Consider the following 20,909-nt stretch of genomic DNA (forward strand, 5'->3'; position numbering starts at 1 on the left):
CAGCACGCATAAGTAGAGCTTACATGCGACTTGGTTTGTCACTTCTGGAGAGAATGACGTTGATGCGGAGTCACACTGCGCCACCGGCTGGTGGACAGGAGCACTGCTTTGAATTTTCCAAATGCAGTCTAATACCTGGGGATATTCACAAGAAAAGGAATATAAATAATGTATCCACCATAAAGATTATTACTGAAGGTAAGTAATTTGTTTGTTTGTTTTATAATCCTTTCTACCATTTTCTTTTTTTCTTTTAAACGAACAGCACCTTGAACAAAACCTCTATAATAAAGTAAAATGAAAGAGGACCTGTTCATGTGACTGAAGGGCAAGACAGGCAGGCGTAATCATTTTTTATGGTACACATGAGGAATGTTTGTACTCTCCCAGGATCTGCATAAATAGCTTATTTTCAGCTGTATGATTATCAGGAGGCTTTTGGACACTTTGGTCTTTTATTATTAATGAATTAATTGCTAATGTTTTGTCTCTTTATCGCAACCCATTAAACTACTTGCGATTACAGTATAAACTAGGAAAATGATTAAAAGAGACATTTAAGTGATCATAGAATGCTAGCAAATTGACTGTCACAACTAACTAATAATCCCCAGATCATTCATAGGAGTATCGAGTTGAGGCAAACACAAATTTAGCTTTCATTCACATACTATGCCTTGATATTTGAGCCCAGGATCCAGTATAAGCGCTTCCTGTACATACTTAGCTTTTATCCAAGATCCAGATCCATTCTTTTAGTGCATTTCAGTAATTGTTCCCACAGTTCCCCCCAATTCATTGTCTACCTTCCCAGTGCATGCTGGTAATTGTAATCTTAATTTTAGCACTGATGTGTGCCCCTTCTCCAGTGCATGTTGGTTTTTAGATTCCTGACAGCTGAATTATCCATTGTCTAGCGGATGTCAGAGTAAAATCCATGTCTTCTGTTCCCAGTGCATGCAATCATTGTGAATCAAATTCTCCTGTTATTCTTTTTTAGAATACACTATGTTCAAGGTCAACACACAGAAAGTCTTACTTTTGCGCATTGCAATACAATTACCAAAGACTGACACTTTTGCTTAAGGACATGCATGTTGGTGAAACCACTAATTTCTTTTTCACTCCTTGCTTGATCAGGATGATTCAATGGACAGCGAAATAGACATGGATGATGAAGGAGATGATGATGATGAGGAAGATGACGATGAAGGAAGGAACGATAACCGAAGTATTGAAGTTGCACCTTCCAAACCCACCCGCCGTACTCAGAAATCAGAAATTCTTGATGACAGCGATAATGATTTCTGAGAAAGCGACCTCAGAGTCAAACTTCTGAAAGAGTTGCCTCTGCAAGGATACCTGGGAACAATCTTGTCTGGGTGGGGGAGAGACTGGGGTTTTCAGTCAGGTCAGGGTCTTTGCAGGGACTCTTGAATGAGCTGCCTCTTTGTGGACTTTCAGTAGACCTTCATTTATTGAGAATCATGAGGAGAGAACTCTTTGAAGTTAGTACAGATAAGGTCTAGTCTGTAACAGACACCCCTGTAAGAACTGCTGAGAACAAGCTGGTTCCCCAGGGGTCCATAAGAGCACGTCCCAAAGAAGTGCCTCTACTGGGACCAAATAGAACATTATTGCCTTGGTTGCATCTGCAGAGAGCACCGCTTAGATAAGAACCCCCTGAAAACACAGCCTCTACTAGGACTCCTGAGAGAACATCTTTGGCAGCTCCTCACCCACTCCTCTCAAGTTTGGCGATTTAAAATTACTCTTCCTGATTTTATATGAATTGAGCCATAGTTTTATGCCCCAGTTTTTGTGTTTCTCAGTTAGCTTCCCTTTCCTTATTCTATTAAGTAAGACATGCAAGTTAGAGACATTTGGCACATGGATTAAAACAATTATTTATCTGCTGCAGGAAGAATATGCCTTTGTAGTTAGGAAGAAAGTACCGCTGTGAAATAAAGATAATTTAAAATGTATTCATGACATTTCTGTATTTGGAATTACTTGTGGGACCTGTCTGCAACACAGTATAATCGTAAGCCTTAATGGCATAGCGCGTTGGAAGCTGGTGGCCTTCGCTTGTAATGAAAACTTGCAATGGCCAGTCTTTACCATTGTGATTTCAAGTACTGTAAATTGGAAAGGCTTTGCCATTGCAATTTCAGGTACTGTATCTACGTAATGCCTCAATAATCCTATGGTGGGCATTTAACAGCAGAGCCAACCCCTACAGTTCAGAGGAAATGTTTTTTGAGGTTGCACGTTCTTTAGATGTCATGGGCTTTACAATAATTTGAAACCTTGCACCCAGTGTTTGGTTTGTGAAAATTAAACCTGTTCTTATAATTAAAAAAACAAGTGCTGGGGTTGAAAGGTTCTATTAGGAACTCACTGGACGCTCTAACTAATACCAAAGCAGCCTAATCTGTATTCCAACTCATGTCTCTTTCTTCCACCACCCTACACTTCCTGTATCTTTACCTCGCACTTACAGATACGTTTACATTCTCATTTTCCCCATTTGCTCTTCTTTAACACATTCTCATTTTCCCCATTTGCCCTTCTTTAACAATCTACCTATTCCCCCTTATTTTTCTCTTTTCAACCTTTCACTCTATTGCTCTTCTCATGAAGAAAAACTAGTCCTGGTCCCTAAGTATGAGTGCCGGTGCCTACCACTTGTAACCACCGTCCAAGGGTGTACCTTAGTCAGTGAGATTCAGGGGGGTGTGTGAATCTCATATTTCCCAACTAAACAAAGCTGTGCGCTGCAGAGTAGAGGTGTGAGATGACCAGGGTCGGGTTGGACTGTTCCCAAGAGTTACAGGGGCAGTACTGATTTGCATTAGGTGGACCTCTGTCTAGATTGCCACAGTGTCAAAAAACGATGGGTTGAAATGCTACCCAGAGCGATTGCCACTAGTTATCCTATTTGCAAGCATTCATCCCATTAACTTTTGGATGTTTGATTGCTAGCAGTATATGTGGAAACCTGAGGCTGGCATAGTGTTACAAGCCTACTACTGCCTATGTTTTTGAATGCAATAAAGTAATACATTTGCACCCATTCAAGAAGTACTTCAATGGGAGCAGATTTACAAAGTTTTTTGGGGGGCAAACCAGTCCATATATATTTTTAAGTTTGCACTCCAAAATATGAACAACTTCAAAACTCTTTGTGAAATGAGAACAATGAGAAAAACAGACATGGCATATCCTACTCAGGCTTCCAGACTCAACTACTAAGCCAAGAATGCATTTTGGAGGTGTCACACCGCAAACGCTGCCCCAAAGCTACACCCCTACCATCTCAACTGGGTCTAGTGGTTCTCCCTAGGAACTCATGACTTTAGTCACATATTATGCAACTGCCTTGGGTTCCTGCCCTGGGATCACTTATTTTCAATATATTTTCACTGCACTAACTCTTCTTTATCTCTACTATGTGAAGCCTTTATGGTAGAGTTGTCATTTCAGTGCAGGGCTTCAAGTTTTTAGTCCTTGCCTTTAAAAAATCATTTTACCAAGTAACCGTCGACCTGATGTGCTAGCAAATTAATAGGATGAGCCAAGCCAGAGAGAAGTCAAGGGTCTGGCTTGACTTAAGAATCTGTGCACAAGTCAAGCCATGAAAACATTTGAGATGTATATCGTACAACAAACAATGTAAAAATATTATACAATCTCTTCAAAATTCGAAAAAGTGTATTTCTTTAACATTCAAAAATGTTTCATTTGAGTTCATCAGATTTTATCGCCAGAACATTAATGCTTCCCCCCCTCGACAATTAGCGAACTAAGGGGCAAGTCAGTAGTCATGTAAACCCTAAACCTAAAAGTGTTCTCCTAAGTGATATTAAAGAAAAGCATTGGCAAAGCCAATAGGTCTGGTGGCCACCAACCTTTTTTCAATTATTGTTTTAATTTGTCATTAGTTTTACAAAACTAATTTGTTGGGTAAGCTGTTGGACCGTCATAATCTGAACAAAAACACCGGCTAAAGGCAAAAATGTTGCTTTAGTCTGAAAAAGCACACATTGCCATCGTACTCTATGGCAATGCAGGGAACTACTTTGTGTGTTGATGTGCTCCTTGTGAAAGGGCAGCAAGCAATAACTCATAGTGAAGTCAGCCAGTGGCTGAAGTGGGCTGACAAATTGCTCCTTCATGCATGCTGGAGTAGATGGAAGAAAAATGTGGATGACAGAACCACAGAATAATGGATGCAATCTGACTGAAAACCCCTGTTTTGTTGTACACATAATTTAGTGATAAAAAAGGCCTTGACTAACAGAGACTTAAAAAAGTCAATCAGTCTGGCATTGATGCCAGCCTCTTGCCTTTGGGAAAGAAGGCTAGAAAGAAAGAAAGACAGGAAGGAAAGAAAGAAAGAAAGAGAGAAAGAAAGAAAGGAATAGGCAGGAAAAAAGAAGAAAGAAGCAAAGAAGGAAAGAGAAGAGCAAATAAAGTAATTACGAGATAAAAGAAAGGAAGGCAAGAGAATAAAGAATGAATGAAAGGGAAAGAACATCGGAATTAAAGGGAAGAGGAAGGCAGGAAAAAAAAAGGGAACTGGAAAGAGAAGGAAACAAGAGGAAAAGAAAGGAGGTAAGAAAGAAGGAATGACAGGGTTGCAAAGAAAGAGCACCCTCATGAGCTTATGTGCTCATGTGAGCTCCTGGTACGGTGTGAAAAATCAGCAGTCAAATAAACAGGGCACTTCTAAAGGAATTTACAACAACATTGGCAGGAGACATGAGTTGATAAAGCTGAAGTGTGCCCTGTACTCTCATTTGGTAGAAAGTCATATCACACCAGCTGTTACAAAGGCAACACTAAAGCAATAATGAAGTAAAAACAAAACCACTGGCACTAAAGAGAACTACCTTGTGTGCGGATGTGCTCCTTGTGAAATGGCTAAATGCAGTTACACTAAGTGAAGTTAGCCAGAGGCTGGAGTAGGCTGAACCATTGCCCTATGCTATAGCGCTGTAGAAGGCGGAAGTAAAATGTGAATGACACAACAACAGACGAACGGATGAAGAAAAGTGGCTGAAAGCCCCTTTATATAAGTAAATTATACATCTAATTTTAGTCAAATCAAACGGTCTTGGCGTTAAGACCTAAAAAAAAAGAAGGATCTGTGAAATAAAATGATTGCCAAAGACCACACAAGTTGGACAAGTGGGAAACTATTGAATCTAGGTCATCTAGTTTCACATTTGTAAATTCAGCCCCCCCATACAGAGATGTATGCAGGGCTCGAGTCGGGGTACCACGCAGGTGGACAGCGTCCCCCCACTTATTTTACCGGGAGCTCGATAACTGGAGCAAATGGAGCCACACATTCATTCTTTGGCCTCTCTGGGGCGAGATCGGAGCTCATTCAGAACGCTGCTCACGGGCTGGCTTCTCTGATGCAATCGCATCTAAGGGGTGAGCGAGGGGAGGCAATGAGTCTGATGGTGCAAGCCACCTTTCGTGACGTCACTTCCTGTTGTGACGTCAGCGTCCCCCCACTTCTTTTTTCAGGACTTGTGCCCTGCATGTATGTATATTTCTGTCTTTCTCTCCTGTTTTATCCACATCAAAGGTCACTGATTGCCTTTCATTCTTGGTTCACGGCGAGAAAAACGGACGCAGACATAGGAAATCCAACTACCAAGCCAAGAACGCATTTATTTGGAGGGGAGGTGTCCCCCTACCAACAGTGCACCTCTTAATATATGCCCGAGTGGAGCACATTCGAACAAACAATATGAATATTTCATATGGTGTTTTGGCAGCCTTCAAGCAAAGTGACTTCCTCGCAGCAGGAGGAAATTGAACCAAATATCAAAGCGGCAAGCGGAACAAAAACAAATTAAAAGAAACGTCATATCGGACTGAAAGTGTCTGAATCTTGTATTCTGAGATGTGGCGAGGTTGCCTCGTCTCAGACCCGAGAGAAAGCAGCCCCCTGGCAGTTTACTCAGAAAATTCTGTGATGCGCACGGTGGTCAAACGAGAAGGCTGTGTTTGTTGGAAGGTGTAAGGATGGTGCGTTATGCTGATCTTTCGAAGTTAATATTACCCGTTGTACGCGTATCCCCTCATTTACACCTATGTGCACTTAGCTGGCACAAATACAATTTCTACAAGGTATTGTGCATCTTTTTGTAACCCACTTTTTAATTCTTTTTATAAAGCACAAGCGTATTCCGGATGCGTGTCCGATTGGTTAATCAGGATGACAGATCAAAGGTTATAGAGCAGTTTTTATTCGAAACTGGCGGTTAAATAGTGCCCCCATCCATACAGGGAGCAGAGTCCAAAATTTCGCCAAGACATACCTGCCTAGAACTACTGGGTGAAATGTGTCTGGTAAATAATTGATACCAGGACATCGGGATTATGGTGCTTAAGCATAAATATGTTCCTGTTCTTTCCCATTTTCACAGGTAGCTCATAATTACCGCAATGTATCAATCGCCAGGGTATTGTTATAGATCGGGTGTGATAAATAGCACATCAATTACGCAGGATGCTTTATTGAGGCGCAGGACAGTTTTTTGGCGTCTTGTATTGTATGTGCAATTCCACATCACAATGGCACCCCATCATCTGGGGGACTTCAGCCATTAGATGTTAGGCCCTCCCGTCTTCCATCACTCGTCTCCCTCTGAGCAAGTTAGAGGACTACCCTTGTGTATAGCTTGTTTTTAAGAACATAAAGAAAGACCTTAATGGATTCGGAAATGACAAGATTTTTTTCATGATTGACCAACAAGTTTTCAGGATTGTGCTCAGTTCTTAGTGTCCTAAAATGTGTAGCGAGGAGATAAAATAATGCATTTGTTATGCAAATGTAACCTGTATACCTATAAACTACTGCATGGGAAAGCAGGGCTAACGTGGGACCAAGCAAAAAAGTTGCAGAAGCAGACTTCCTGTGACAGTGCTGGCAAAAGCAAATTATCAGCTATCACTTCACCTATCAATAGATTTCAGATCAGTGAGTTTGCTGACGGGCATCAATGATATTTCGCCACATTTACAGCAATGCGTAACCTCAGTCGGGGCATGCTGTTGGCCATGAGGTGAGCAGGGGTGTTTCACATGCTGAGCTGGAAATCTGGGGACTCAGTGAGGTACCAGAATGTACCAAGCCTTTCAAGAGCATTGATCTGTACCTTCTGAGACATCCTACGGTGCAATGTCTTTCGCTAAAGCTGGCTGGATGTGACAGGACCTTTGCGGGTGGTTGGAAACGTTCGGACCACACCAAATGTTTACCTTCTACACAGTAGTAGCACAAGTTTAATAGCAGTTGTCACTGGACCTTTGGAAGTTCTTGGATGTGTCTGACTACAGAAGTGTCAATCTGGCGGAGATGTGGACAGTGTAGAATGTAAGGCCAGCATGACTTTTACCACTCACAAGTTTTAATTCACAGTTAATGCTACTATCAGTGCTCAAAACCTAAACAAAAAAATATCTCTCTATTGGCCATTGACACGCTACAGAACAATATGCCCCACCCGAAACTGAGCGTGGATTTTGTACAACTAAGCAGAAACCAACATTAGATTTGTTGCAGCATCTTTATAATCAAAGTCATTGTCGATTATTTTATTGGGAGCCAGACATTTGGGGGTGATTCCTTGACATCTAATCAGGGTTACGTGATTGAATACTCTTTGGCAACATCATGATAACAACCTTTATTCTGCACCGAAGAGATTCAGGGACTAGCTAAACTTGGCAACTGGTGTGAGTCTGGATAACGTGTTGGGTAGCTTTGAAGCAGGAACGTGAAGTAGGATGATTAATACAGAATATGAGTTTAATAAGGAGTTACAGGTGCTAGTGAAATAGCAAGACTGCTAACTTTGGAAAGAGACCCAAATGTTTTGTTCATCAACAATTAGTAGTATAATTGACTAATATGGGATTATGTTTGCTGTTCTAGAGGCAACGGCCGTAGACGCTTTTTGGCCTTCACTTTAAAATCACAGTAGTGTACAGTACCAACCCTTCTATGCACATTAGGTCCAGTGCTCTAACATAGCCAAGGGAAAGCTATTTGAGTAAATGGCTCCATCTTGAGACCTCAAAACAAGCTTAGCCATGAAACCTTCTTCTCAGGCATGGTCCACATGCTAAGGAACTGTCTTACCAAAAATCTGAGGATGGCAACAAATCTTTTGACTTTTAGAAAAGCTCTAAAAACTCACTTGTTTTACCTATACCTCAATTAAAATCCAGCAGCAGTTGTATGGGGCAAAAGAACAAATGTACTTCTCAGAATCCAATCAAATAATTGTATTCCAACCCTACTCTTCATTATTCTGTTAAAGTTGAACTTGATTTGCCGTTCTCTCTGATTACTTTTGTTCCATAAAGAGTACTAATACCTTAGGATGCTTGGTGAAGTCAGTGGTATATAAAACCTTAATGAATACCTTTGCTGAATGTCTGCAACACGGGAAACATGCTTTGTGCTATGATTTGATGGGCATAGAAATGAGTACTGATGGAGGCTGTCACAGAAAAGGACACATTTTTTTCTTATATCGTACTGATATCTCCTGCTGTCTAATGTTAACCATTGTATATTTTAGTTCTTCAAAGATTCCTTCCGCTCAGCCCATCAACTTGTCAATCAAAAAGTGAAGTTGAAATGCCCAGCCAGGAAAAGCATCTACTCAAATTTGCACAAATTCTGACTCTGGGACGTACACTAGGCGCTTTTGAGCTTAATGCAGACTTTACAAACCCTGCGGTACTCAAACCAGGAGGGTCTTCAAAATAATATTGTTTGTGGGTTGGCCCCAGTCACGCACATTTTAAAGAATGTTAGATCTTAGTCTGTCATAATGAATATCAAACATCTGCAGAGAGAAGAAGCAAAGCGTGACATACAATTATTTTTATTTTGTGTTAAAATTAAGTACATATATACACATATGATATTTTCATGTCAGTATACTCAAAGGAAACATAACAATGATATTTTGTCTGCCACCCGTAAAAAATGAATATCAAACTGGATCACCAGTGTCCTGCTGGGCAAGATGTGCAGGCAGAATCATAGGTACGTTTTTACAAAGCCAATGATCCTAAGAAGGCCTAATAGATTCATTCTCCAGAATTGGGTCTTGAACAGATTCACATGCTGGAAATCATCCCTGTCGTCAAGGTGGAAGTCCCACACTAGTGATGGTGAGCAGATGCAATGTCAAAGATAGCCTGTGAAGCTTTAACTTAGCCACCTTTTATCCTACCCCCTTCATTTTAGAAAGAACCAAAGTCCAACACATCAGGAGTAAGCTTATGGATTATCACTTCCCTAGTGGCCACTGTGCCTAAGATTTCTACAGCATCACTGCTCAGTCAGGTTACAGATAAGTGAATTGTTTTAGCTAAGACTATTACTTTTCCACAAACATCTCAACACATCTGTGGATTTATCATCCTACAAAAAACATACAATGTCTAATACATCTGAAAAGGTTCTTTTCAGACCTTGTGCAACATTTATAAGGATAAGGGATCACTATGAGGACCCTCACAAAGAGCGTATTTAACGCCTCTATACGAAATATGAGCTAAGGAATATCAGGTTTGCTGTACCTTCTCAAAGAAAAACCCTCAAAGACAGAGAAGGAAGACTTATGATTTGTTCACTAAAATCAAAATATAAGGATTTACCATCCTCTGTGGAAGATGATGCTTCAAGAGGCATAAAAACCTCACAAAAAGGCACATTTAGATGGAAGACATTCTGAAACACCAAACGCCAAGGAAGTGCCATCCACATCAAAAGAAACTCCAAGAAAGGTTCACAGAAAAGCAAGGGATGAAAGCCCTTCATCAGAAAAGAGAATTCTGTCTGACACGACCAAGTAAGAATCAGCATCTAAGCAACCAACCCCAAGGTCACTGGTACATTAAAAGGGAAAATCGCTGTGAAGTCAGTCTTTTATCAGGACCGTCACCCATGATGACATCATTAACAAAGATACAGTATAGATGAGAACACATGAGTTGTAGCTTAAGGAACGCTTGCAAATGCAGTCTGTACAACTGACCACGTGGCAGACAGTGGTTACAAGAGTTTCCACTTCAGTGTAGCAGGTGAATACACCTAGAAAGATGATAACCTGTATTTCATCAACGACCGCCTCATCAACAGCAAAGATTAACGACAAAGACAGTACCATCTTTGTCAACCTTATAGTCGACGATAAAACATTCTTTTTCGTTGAAGGCTTTGTTAATATCACCCTATCTTAAAATCAAGTCTTCAATGGTCACGCTGATCTGGGAGATGTGTACCTCCATTCCTTAAATCCCCGAGCACACATCTCAAAGCAAGGGATCACCAAATCTACCTCAACACCTTTATGATTCAGATGACTCTAAAGAAGAGCAACTATTTGGACTAGCCTTTAGTCCTACCCACCTTATCTTCAAATATCAAGACCCTGATGATGGCTATTTTGGAGAGACTAATCCAGTATACCAACATGAAAAGGAGTCTGAAATTCCTACTTCCCTTTTCAAACATTTCAAGAGCATCAAGCATAAGTATGGCAATACACTGTGAGCCCTATGAGTGTGGCACAGAAATCTCCAGCCAACCCATGATGAAAGTATTATTAAACTTAGTAAAAGATCTGTGGTTAATGCAAACTATTACACCCATTTCCCTGAACCTGCATGAAGTATTCCAAGAAAGCAACTGTCTACACAATATTTGTCACTTGCTCTGGCACCTCAAGGTCAACCCACCACTCCTCATGTACCTTCTATTGTTTAACACTAATTGGCCTCACTACAAACTTTTGTTTTAGACAATAAGCCTTTGTGGCAGTGTTGTGATGGCAAGGGTGGCTGAGGTTGTCATAATTTCTCCTGAAGTTTTAGGTTGAATATTAGATAGGCACTATGATGGGAACTCCTGATATGCCTCGCTAGGGGATTTATAGAGCACATGGCGACCCGTAGGTATCCCAGTGCTAGCAGAAGAGAACCACTCAATAGAGGACAGAGGAGTCACCTAGAAAATCGGTTCTTAAAAAGCAGGCTCTTAAGGGATTTTCAGAAACAAAGCTAATTATTTGTGGATCGAATGGCCAAGGGACGGGCGTCCCAGAGCGTGGCCACATTAAAACAGAAGGACCATCCTCCAATTCTAGCCCTCCTAATAGTGGGGACGGAGGCCAGGCATGAACTGGGGGATCTAAGAAGCCTCTTGGGGGAGTAGGGAGTAACTAGTTGGAGGGCTCCGTGTACTGTACACAGGAAATCAATTCTTTGAGCAACAGGAAGCCAATGTAGCTCCCTCAAACCCTGTTTGGCTGATGCATGCCTACGGTTTCCTAACAACCTCCATGCAGCAGCATTTTGCATGACTTATAGTTTATGAATAACTGCCCTTGGGGGCACGCTGGTAGAGAGAGTTGTCGTAATCCAGGCACGAGAGAATCAGAGTCTGGACTACCAGCCTCCTCTAGGGCTGGGAAAACAAGAGGCAAAATCTTGTGCAACATACAAAGGATTCTAAAACAGATGAAGAAAGTATAGTGGCCTCTGTCTCCATGGACAGAGTATTTTCCAACCACACTCCCAAACTTTGTATAGCTGGTTTGGTGGCAGGAGGGGGATGGCAAACATGTTGAAGATTGTGGCTTTATTGCGATAATGTCAAACCCAGCCCTGTTGCGCAGCTATAGGAAGAAGCCAGTACTCTTATAGAAGCAGGTATAGATATCAACTATTTTAAATTGCACCAACAGCCCTATCATCAGCAATTTACACCTCATCACAGGCCACCACTACGTGGTGCTTATTATCGACAGGCACTTTGTTGAAAGGCCGGCATCCAAGCCAAAGTCAGGAATCTACAAGAAGTCAGTGACAACATTCTGCTGATGGCTACACCCCATCTAGATACTTCTTTTGGTGGAAAGCTTCTTCTTACTACAACCGATTGGAGGAGATAGCAGTAGAATAATGGGTTCTAGATCTAATGAGCCTGGGGTATACATTGCAGGTTATACAAAAACCTCAATTTATGCTATCATTAAAAAACACATCACTATCTACGGTTGTTGCAACCAGAAATCTCCATTATTTTAAGAAGAGACCTTAGAAGTAGTCCACAAATTCCAGTGAAATTTAGGCTTCTATTTCACTTTTTTCCCTTAAGGAAAAAGTTGGGGGAATGAAAAACAATTAAAGATCTGTGCCAGTTTTATATAGCACAAACTTGACACGAACATAGCAGGTATCAGAGCGCTTTACATGAGCACTAGTTTTGTTACAGATGGACACATTCTTTTTTGTTAGGCACGGGGAGATTGAGGGTCTCATTTATGCAAAGTGAAGCATCGCTGTGTGAAAACAGTGATGCGTCACTTTTCATTGTGCCCTCCTTGCGACATGTTGGATGCGTCATATTTACATTATGACGCATCATGTCGCAAGGTGTTACAGATATATCCGTATTTCTGACGTATCTGTAGGGGCAAAAATGACTCATTGCTGGAGTGTGTCACAAAACTGATGCAACTTCAGCAATGGGTCATTTCACATGGGCAAGTCCCATTTCAAATGTGCCTGCCTCAGGTTTACACCTGCTGTGAGGCAAGCGTAAGATATTGACACATTTGCGTCCTAGAAGTGGTGCAGTGAAATCTCATAGATTTCACTGCATTACTTCTACGAGCCTTACTTGCGTCAGAATGCCCACCCTGCATACATTATACCTGGCGCAGGTATAATGTGGCGAAGGGGTTTACAAAGTGATGCATTTACCTAGATGCGTCACTTTGTGAATATGACACAACATGGTGCATTTTTAACTCCGCTGGTGCGTCACAAAAAGTTACACACCGGCGGAGCAAAAAGGACACAAGGGCACATAAATAAGCCCCTAAGCGATTTGCCCAGAATCACAGGATGCTGAGTGTCCCTGCCAAGACTCTAACCTGGTTCCCCAGCTTCGAGGTCGACCGCTCTTGCCGTAAGGCAACATCCTCCCATTTCACATGGTGCTCCTATAAGAAATTCTCCAATTGTTGAAAAAAGGAGACTTTATTTCCACCCTGTATATACAGAATTCCTATGTACTCCAGTATTGGAACTTTCATAGATTCCCATGCATGAATCATTCCCCGTCGTCGAGATGGGAGTCCCCGGTATATATGAAATAGCAATAGAAACCATTACAAAAGAAGAAACCAGGCCTAGGCCCATTCTAGTTTTGTAACATTTCCACCTCTTTTTGTAAAAGAGACCTAATAAAATGAACAACCAATCAGATTAGCCTCACCCTGTAGCACCTCCCTGAGAGAACCTCAGAGCCTCAGATTTTCTACCGCACTTTGTGCAAGGGAGTCTCATCTGAGCTCTGCTCATTTTTTTCCTGTTAACCTTACTTCTACAGTTTTTCACCTGTTGTTTCTTCAAAACCTGCTTGGACTTTGTGACAAGATGTCTGTTAAGGAGAAGAAAGCCCTCTTTAAAGCCTGTGCAACTTGTGCTAAGAAGAGGTTCTATGTGGAGGACAAGCACAAGGATTGTATTGACTGACTGTACCCAGACCATAAGGCAGCAGACTGTAAAATATGCCGCACTTTTACTAGCAAGACTCTGCAAGACCGTGAGGGGCAGCTCTTGACCGGGCTCCAGAAGCTCAAGTCAAGGAACGAACCAGTCTCCAGTGACAGTGATGATGCATCCTCTGCTATATCTTCCAGAAGGTCTGAAAAAGGGGTAGAGCTTCTCCTTCGCCTTCTGAAGAACGTCCTGGTAAGGCCTTAAAAAAGACCTCTCATAGGTCTGAAGGGCGTAGTCCTGGCGAATCTCCTCACTGAGGTGTAAAGGAGAGGAAAGGACTGTCAAAAGGAGTGATATCTGAGAGGGAATCCAGCTCTGTTCCTCCATCTTCTCCTCCAGCGGCTCCAAAGACTTTCAAAAAGTCCTCACTCTCTTCTGAGGTAAAATCTGTGAAGAAAGTTCACTCGTCGACGAAGTTACCAACAACTCCGTCGACGAAATCATCAAAGGTACTGTCTAAGTCTTCTTCAATTCTGGCTCCGTTGACGGGCTCGTCGACGGTGATTTCCTCGTCTCCGGCGCTGGCGCTTCAGGGTTCTGCGTCGACGACTTTGACGCCGGTGGTGGCTGTGTTGTCGTCGATGGTGTCGACGACGTTGACGAGAATGTCGACAACTATGGGGACGACGGCTAACACGTCTACGACGACGACGGCTGTGGTGACAACGGTCTTGACGACAGCTGCGTCAACGACGTCCATTTCTTCATCGACGACTCTCTCATCGTCGTCGACGGTCCCGTCGACGACCTCGTCGACGATGGAAAAAATGGTCATTTCTGTCAGAAAGCGCCAGATTACACCTGAGATGACTTCCCCCAGGAGGGTGACTCCTTTACCTCCTGCACTCCTTCTCGAAGAAGAGGGATCTGAAGAGGATGATGGTCCGTTTGTCTATGCGGATAGCCCTTCTCAATTACAAGTCAAGTGTCAGGACACAGACTCTGATGGGGAATACGTGGAGGAACAGCAATATGATCCTTCCACGGATTATCAGGACGACTACCAACAGGAGATGGTCTCTATGCCTTCTTCCCTACTAGCGGACTTGCAGTCTATGCTTTTGGACTATAGGAGGAGATTCGCAACACAACCTCCAGCTCCAGTTGTGATGGCAGTTACTGCTGTTCCGCCTGATCGGCCTGCTACCCCTCAATTGCTGCCACCACCTCAGCCAATGCCTGTGGCCCAGGATGCACCACCTATCGTGCCTCTCATTCAGCATGACACCTCTGATGAGGACCACGGCAACGTCACAATACCAGATCCAGACACAGAGTGGGATGACTATGTCAGCCTGGATCCGGCTTCTCATTCACCAGCACCTGTCGATTCCCCCCCGCAGACATAGGGGGTTTCCATAATTTGATTGAAAGGGCCGCTAAGAGATTTGAACTGCCCATGCCCATGGTGCAGTCTGAATGCTTCCTTTATGACTTCAAGGAGCCTTACAAGAAATCCGTTGGGTCCATCCCTATTGTTGGTGACGTCTGGGATGAGGGGTTGAAAGTGATGCGGAGACCAGCCATGGTAATTCTGGTACTGCCTCACCTTGAGAAAAAATATAAGGCTCCGGACGATAGCCCGGCCTACTTGGTCAGCCAGCCTAAATCAGACTCTGTCATCTCTCAGGCTGCCCAAAGAAAGTCCAGGAATCCTTCTGCTCCCCTCACGACAACTCCAGATAAAGAGGGCAGACGCCTCGATAACACGGGCAAGAGGTTTTCCTCCATGCCCAGCCTGTTGGTCAGGGCTGCTAACGCCTTAGCGATACTTGGTTGCTACGATCGCCAGATGTGGTGCGACCTTCTATCTGGACCAATTGCCGGAAGATGCGAAAAAAGAAGCGAAGAAGATTCTTCAAGAGGGAGAGATAACATCTGCTGAAGTCATTAACTGTGCAATGGACATTGCAACGACTGCGTTCCGCCCCCTTGCGGGCGCTGCTGTCCTTCGTCATCAAGGCTGGCTGCGGGTTACATGGTTTCGTCCTGAGGTCCAAAACAAGATCTTGGATCTTCCCTTTGATGGGGAGGCGCTCTTTGGGAAACATATTGATGATGCGTTCCAGGACATTAGGAAAGACACGGAAACCACAAAATCCTTAGGGACTCTGCAGTACCGCAAGGTCCCCTTCCGTGGAGCCAGAGGTCGAGGTAATGCCAAGTACAGAGGAGGATACCAGCAGCAACGGTATTCCTTATATGGATCAACCTTGCAAGCTTACCGGATGAATTATAACCAACGGCAAAATCAATCATCCTCTTTCTCTAGATCAAACAACAGAGAAAGACAAGGACGCCCGGGGAGGGACTTCTCTAAGCATCAATAGCGGCTTGCTGGCTCTTACTACTGTCCCTTCTCCTCCTGTAACATCAGTGGGAGGAAGAATTTCAAATTACCTCCACAACTGGCAGCAAATAACATCGGACCGTTGGGTGCTGAAGATCAATCAATGCGGCCATACTCTGGAATTTGTCCAAGCCCCCTCTCGCCTCTGCATCAAAACATCTCCATCTTCTACAGTTGGAGATCCATCAAATGCTCCTCAAAGGAGCGATAGAACCGGTTCCTCTCTCTCAGCGGGGAGAGGGTTTCTATTTTTTTTAATTTTTTATTAAGAGTTTTGCAACAGCATACAGGATAATCACAGTCCAAGAATACAGTGCAATAATATTCTTTGTTATAAAGAACAACATAACAATAAAAAAAAAACAGTGATAGGTACCTTCTATTGATTGGTATATAGCATACATGTACATGGCTCTCTTTGCTCTCTCTACGTAAATTGCTAGTCCGGGGGGTTGTGGTTCCCTATTAATCACCCTTCACAGTTATAAATTATACAGAATCTACATCATTTTGAGTCAATAAATATTCTCTCAGAGGTGTCCAGATATCTGTGGGTCCGGAAGTTGACAACAGTTCCTCAGCATATAATTCCAGCTGGTCACGGCAGTATATCATATCTTTTACCCACATATTAGCTTTTGGAACCAATTTGCTTTCCCATGTAAATAAAACTCGCCTCTTTGCAAGTAGGAGGGCCACTCTCACAAACCTTCCCACAGTGACCTTGATTTTGGGGACATATCCCAGGAGGCACTCCAGTGGCATGCATTGTAAAACCTGTCCCGTCATAGTGTGTATAATAGTAACAACAGTTTCCCAATAATTGAACACCGGAACACATTGCCATGCAAGATGAAAGAAGTCAGCCCCACCCTGGTCACATCTCCTACAAGTGTCGGAGTCTCTAAGGGCCATTTTGTGTAATTTAACAGGAGTGTAGTACACTTGATGCAAAAACTTAAAATGAACGATTCTCAGATTACTGTTGGAAGTCAAACAGCCAGTCAGCGCACAAATCTGTTCCCAGTCCCTGTCTGTGATCGGGGGAGTCAGTATAGCATTCCATCGCTCCAGACTCCTGTCTGGTCCATGGACTGTGTCCCCCTGAACCGCTTTGTATAACTTAGTGATCAGGTTCTTCCTCGTTGGGGCTACTATCAATAATTGTAGGGCCTTAAGTGGTTCCGGCTCATCAGGAAAAGTAGTGTAATGGTCCCTCACTGCACGCTTCAATCTATAGCAGGTGTACTGAAATTTCGGGGTGGGATTTTGGATGCAATTTAAGTCGTCGTCTGTGATGTACTTTCCCCCAGAGTAAAGATCACTCATATGTGTGATTCCGGCCTCCCTGAGAGCAGTTATAGACCCAGTTTCACGTGCCACGGATAGTGCCGCATGCCCATCAAGAGGCAGTGCTGGCGCGTACAAGGGGAGCTTGTCTGCCCGCCTGCCAATCGCCTGCCATGCCGCAACAGTGGTGTCTATTCTGTTGATCTCCGTCCTGGGCGTCCGTCTATGAGTATTTGTGATGACGCTCCTCAAAGGCACAGGGTGAGCATCCCCATCTTCACAGCCACATGTGGGATATAGTCATGGGATTTAAACCAGTAGTATGCATACTGAGCCTGCGCACATAGGTAATACACATAGAAGTCTGGAGCAGTGAACCCTCCCTTCTCATAAGTCAGCATTAAGGTAACCATCTTTATTACAGTAATGCGATCTGCCAAGGACAGCGGCAGTCGGGCCCACCGGTCAACCTGCTGCACCAAGGTGTTATTGGGGAGAGGGTTTCTACTTCCGGTTCTTCCTGGTCCGGAAGATTTTGGAAAAGTGGCACCCTATTCTATATCTGAGGGAGCTCAACACCTATCTCATCAAACAATCATTTTGGATGGTTTCTCAGCAGGACATCCTCCATCTTCTCAACTCAGGGGATTATATGGCCACATTGGATCTAGAGGACGCATACTTTCATGTACCCATCCATCCAGCCCTCAGGAGGTTTCTGCGCTTCACAGTAGCCAAGAGCCACTTTCAGTTCAAGGTCCTGCCTTTTGGACTCGTCTGCTCCGCGGATCTTTACAAAAGTATTAGCTCCCGTGGCAGATTTTCTACGAAAACAACAGCTTCAGGTTTTCCCGTACCTGGACGACTGGTTGCTAAAGGTTTCTACCAAGCACGCGGCAGAGGAATCAGTTGCGGCGTGCACACGCGTTTTCGACAGTCTCAGTCTGACTCTCAACACAGCAAAATCGTCTATCTGTCCATCCAGAACAGCTCGATTCCTGGGAGCCATTCTGGACACGTCCCTCAAAAAAAACTTTCCGACCCTGAAGAGACAGGAAAAGCCGATGGCCATGGCCTGTCTCCTGTTAAAAAGACGGTCTCTTTTAGTTCGCCTCTACAAGTCCCTCCTAGGGTCCATTTCCTCCTGCATTCCTCTAATTCCTCACTGCAGGTTGCGGATGCGCCCTATTCAGGAGGAGATGGACTTGCAGTGGCGCCAAGTCGACGGATCCTTCGATGACAAGATCTTCGTCACCGCGTCCATGAGGGACGCCGCATCATGGTGGACAAACGTAGACAATATTTCTCAGGGTCTATCCTTCAGGATTACCACAGCTCCTCAGATAATAACTACAGACGCCTCGCTGGAGGGCTGGGGAGCGGTCTTGCAAGACCTTCATGTAAGTGGCCGTTGGCTACCCCAACATTGTCTTCTACATATCAACCTGCTGGAGCTCAGAGCGATTCGTCTGGCCTTGCAGGCTTTTCTTCCGCGGATACGGCAGTCTGCAGTTCTAGTACGTACAGACAATACGAAGGCCATGCATTACATAAACAAGGAAGGCGGCACCAGATCTCGTCTTTTGTCACAAGAAGCCAGGATGATTTGGGAACGGGCTATCCAGCAGGGGATATCGCTCAAAGCGGAGCACCTTCTAGGCGTTCTCAATGCGACGGCGGACACACTGAGCAGACTGAAATCAGTCAGCCACGAATGGGAACTGAACCAGTCCACTCTGGAACAGGTTTAGCACCTATGCGGCAGGCACCCGATACACCTCTTTGCCACTTCGGAGAACAAAAAATGCAGATTTTACGCAAGCAGGCTTCACCATCCGGGATCATTGGCGAATGCACTTTCGATGGCCTGGTCAGGCGCATTTGTTTACACTTTTCCCCTATCCCGCTGATTCCCAGGCTTCTCAGGAAGCTCAAGGCGGAACCTTGCAAGATGATTTTGATAGCTCCTGCGTGGCCTCAACAGTTTTGGTTCACAGAGCTGCATCTCCTCTCCCTGGACCTTCCACTTCCGTTGCAGCCGATTCCTTTGCTGCTGACAATGTCCCAGGACCAGGTCTGGCACCCGGATCCTCAATCCCTGCAGTTGTCGGCATGGCTCCTGAGCAGCAAGAGTTTCTTCGTTTGACCCTTTCAGCAGAATGTAGGGATGTATTTTCTGAGGCACGAGCCCCAAGTACCAACAAGACTTACCGGTTGAAGTGGAAGGGTTTCTGAATTTGGTGCCAACAGGAGGGTATCAATCCCCTTTCTTCTGAACCGCATGAAGTTCTTCCTTACATTCTTTCATTAGCAACATCTGGGCTGGCTCACTCGTCCATCAAAGTTCATCAGGCCGCCATCTCTCACTTCAGACGCACGTCTTCTGTTCCTTCCCTCTGGTCAGCAAGGATAATTAAGCAGTTTCTAAAGGGTCTATTCAGAGTCTTCCCTCCAGTCATGCCTCCGCCTCCTCTTTGGCACCTTAACTTGGTTCTCACCCAGCTCATGAAGCATCCCTTTGAACCTGTTCACCCAGCGGATTTGAAATTCCACTCCTGCTGGCCTTTACTTCGGCTAGGAGAGTAGGTGAATTACAGGCTCTCACCATTCAGGAACCTTTTCTCCAGTTTAGAAAGGGGACAGTGATACTCCGTACTAACCCAAAGTTCATACCGAAAGTGTCTTCAGACTTTCACTTGAATGAGCCGGTCATATTCAAAACCTTTTCCCCTCAGCCTTCTACTCCGGCAGAAAAGGCACTCTACTCGCTGGACAGTCAGAGGTGCTTAAAGTTCTATCTCCAACGTAGTAAGGACTTCAGGAAGTCTCCTCAACTATTTGTATCTTTCAGCACCCCTCGTAAGGGGTTTCTCTTTTCCAAACAGGGGATTGCTCGTTGGATTACCAGCGCTATCCAGTATTGTTACAGAGCAGCGGGCAAGCCCCTTGAGGGTCGGGTCCGTGCTCACTCCATGAGGGCGATTTCTTCTTGAAAGCCCTCTTTGCCAGAGTTCCTATCCAGGAGATCTGCAGGGCAGCAACCTGGAGCAGTACTCATATGTTTACTAGACATTACTGCCTGGATTCTTCAAAGCAGAGTGACATGTCAGTGGGCCAGGCAGTCCTGAGGAACCTCTTTCATTGAGTGGTGAGCTTTCCCTTTCTACCCTCCTTCCGTTTTTTTCTACTTATCCTCTTTGCACATTTTTTAAGTCTATTTACTTGTTTCTTCATTGATTTTCCTTATGTGTATAAATGTGTTAATTTTTCCATTGACTTTGATGTTAATGCTTATATTGATAGTATAAGGAATCACAGTTCAAACAATTTGCTCATAACTGCTAGCTACTCTGATTCAAGCCTGGGAATCTATGAAAGTTCCAATACTGGAGTAAGAAAACAAGTTACTTACCTGTAACTTTGGTTCTCCAGTATTGGAAACTTTCATAGATTCCCATGCGACCCACCATCCTCCCCTGGGAAAGCTCAGACTTCAGCTGTTTAAGTTATTCTTTTACTCTATGGCTACGAAAATCTGAGGTTCTCTCAGGAAGGTTCTACAGGGTGAGGCTAATCGGATTGGTTGTTCATTTTATTTGGTCTCTTTTTCAAAAATAGGTGGATATGTTACAAAACTAGAATGGGCCTAGGC

General features: G+C 43.9%; 1 protein-coding gene across 2 annotated transcripts in view; it reads left to right on the plus strand.

Annotated features, from left to right (window-relative positions):
- The window catches only part of IFT38 (intraflagellar transport 38), an 854,149-nt gene extending 852,157 nt beyond the window's left edge, over positions 1-1,992 (plus strand). For both annotated transcript variants that reach the window (XM_085628445.1, XM_085628447.1), the window contains one exon: positions 1,141-1,992. In XM_085628445.1, coding sequence (XP_085484571.1) covers positions 1,141-1,311 — 171 coding nt within the window. In that variant the 3' untranslated portion in view covers positions 1,312-1,992. The remainder of the gene's footprint in view (positions 1-1,140) is intronic.
- The last annotated feature ends 18,917 nt before the right edge of the window (positions 1,993-20,909 follow it).

This window comes from Triturus cristatus, chromosome 10 (genome assembly GCF_964204655.1).
Source record: "Triturus cristatus chromosome 10, aTriCri1.1, whole genome shotgun sequence".
NCBI classification, from domain to species: domain Eukaryota; kingdom Metazoa; phylum Chordata; class Amphibia; order Caudata; family Salamandridae; genus Triturus; species Triturus cristatus.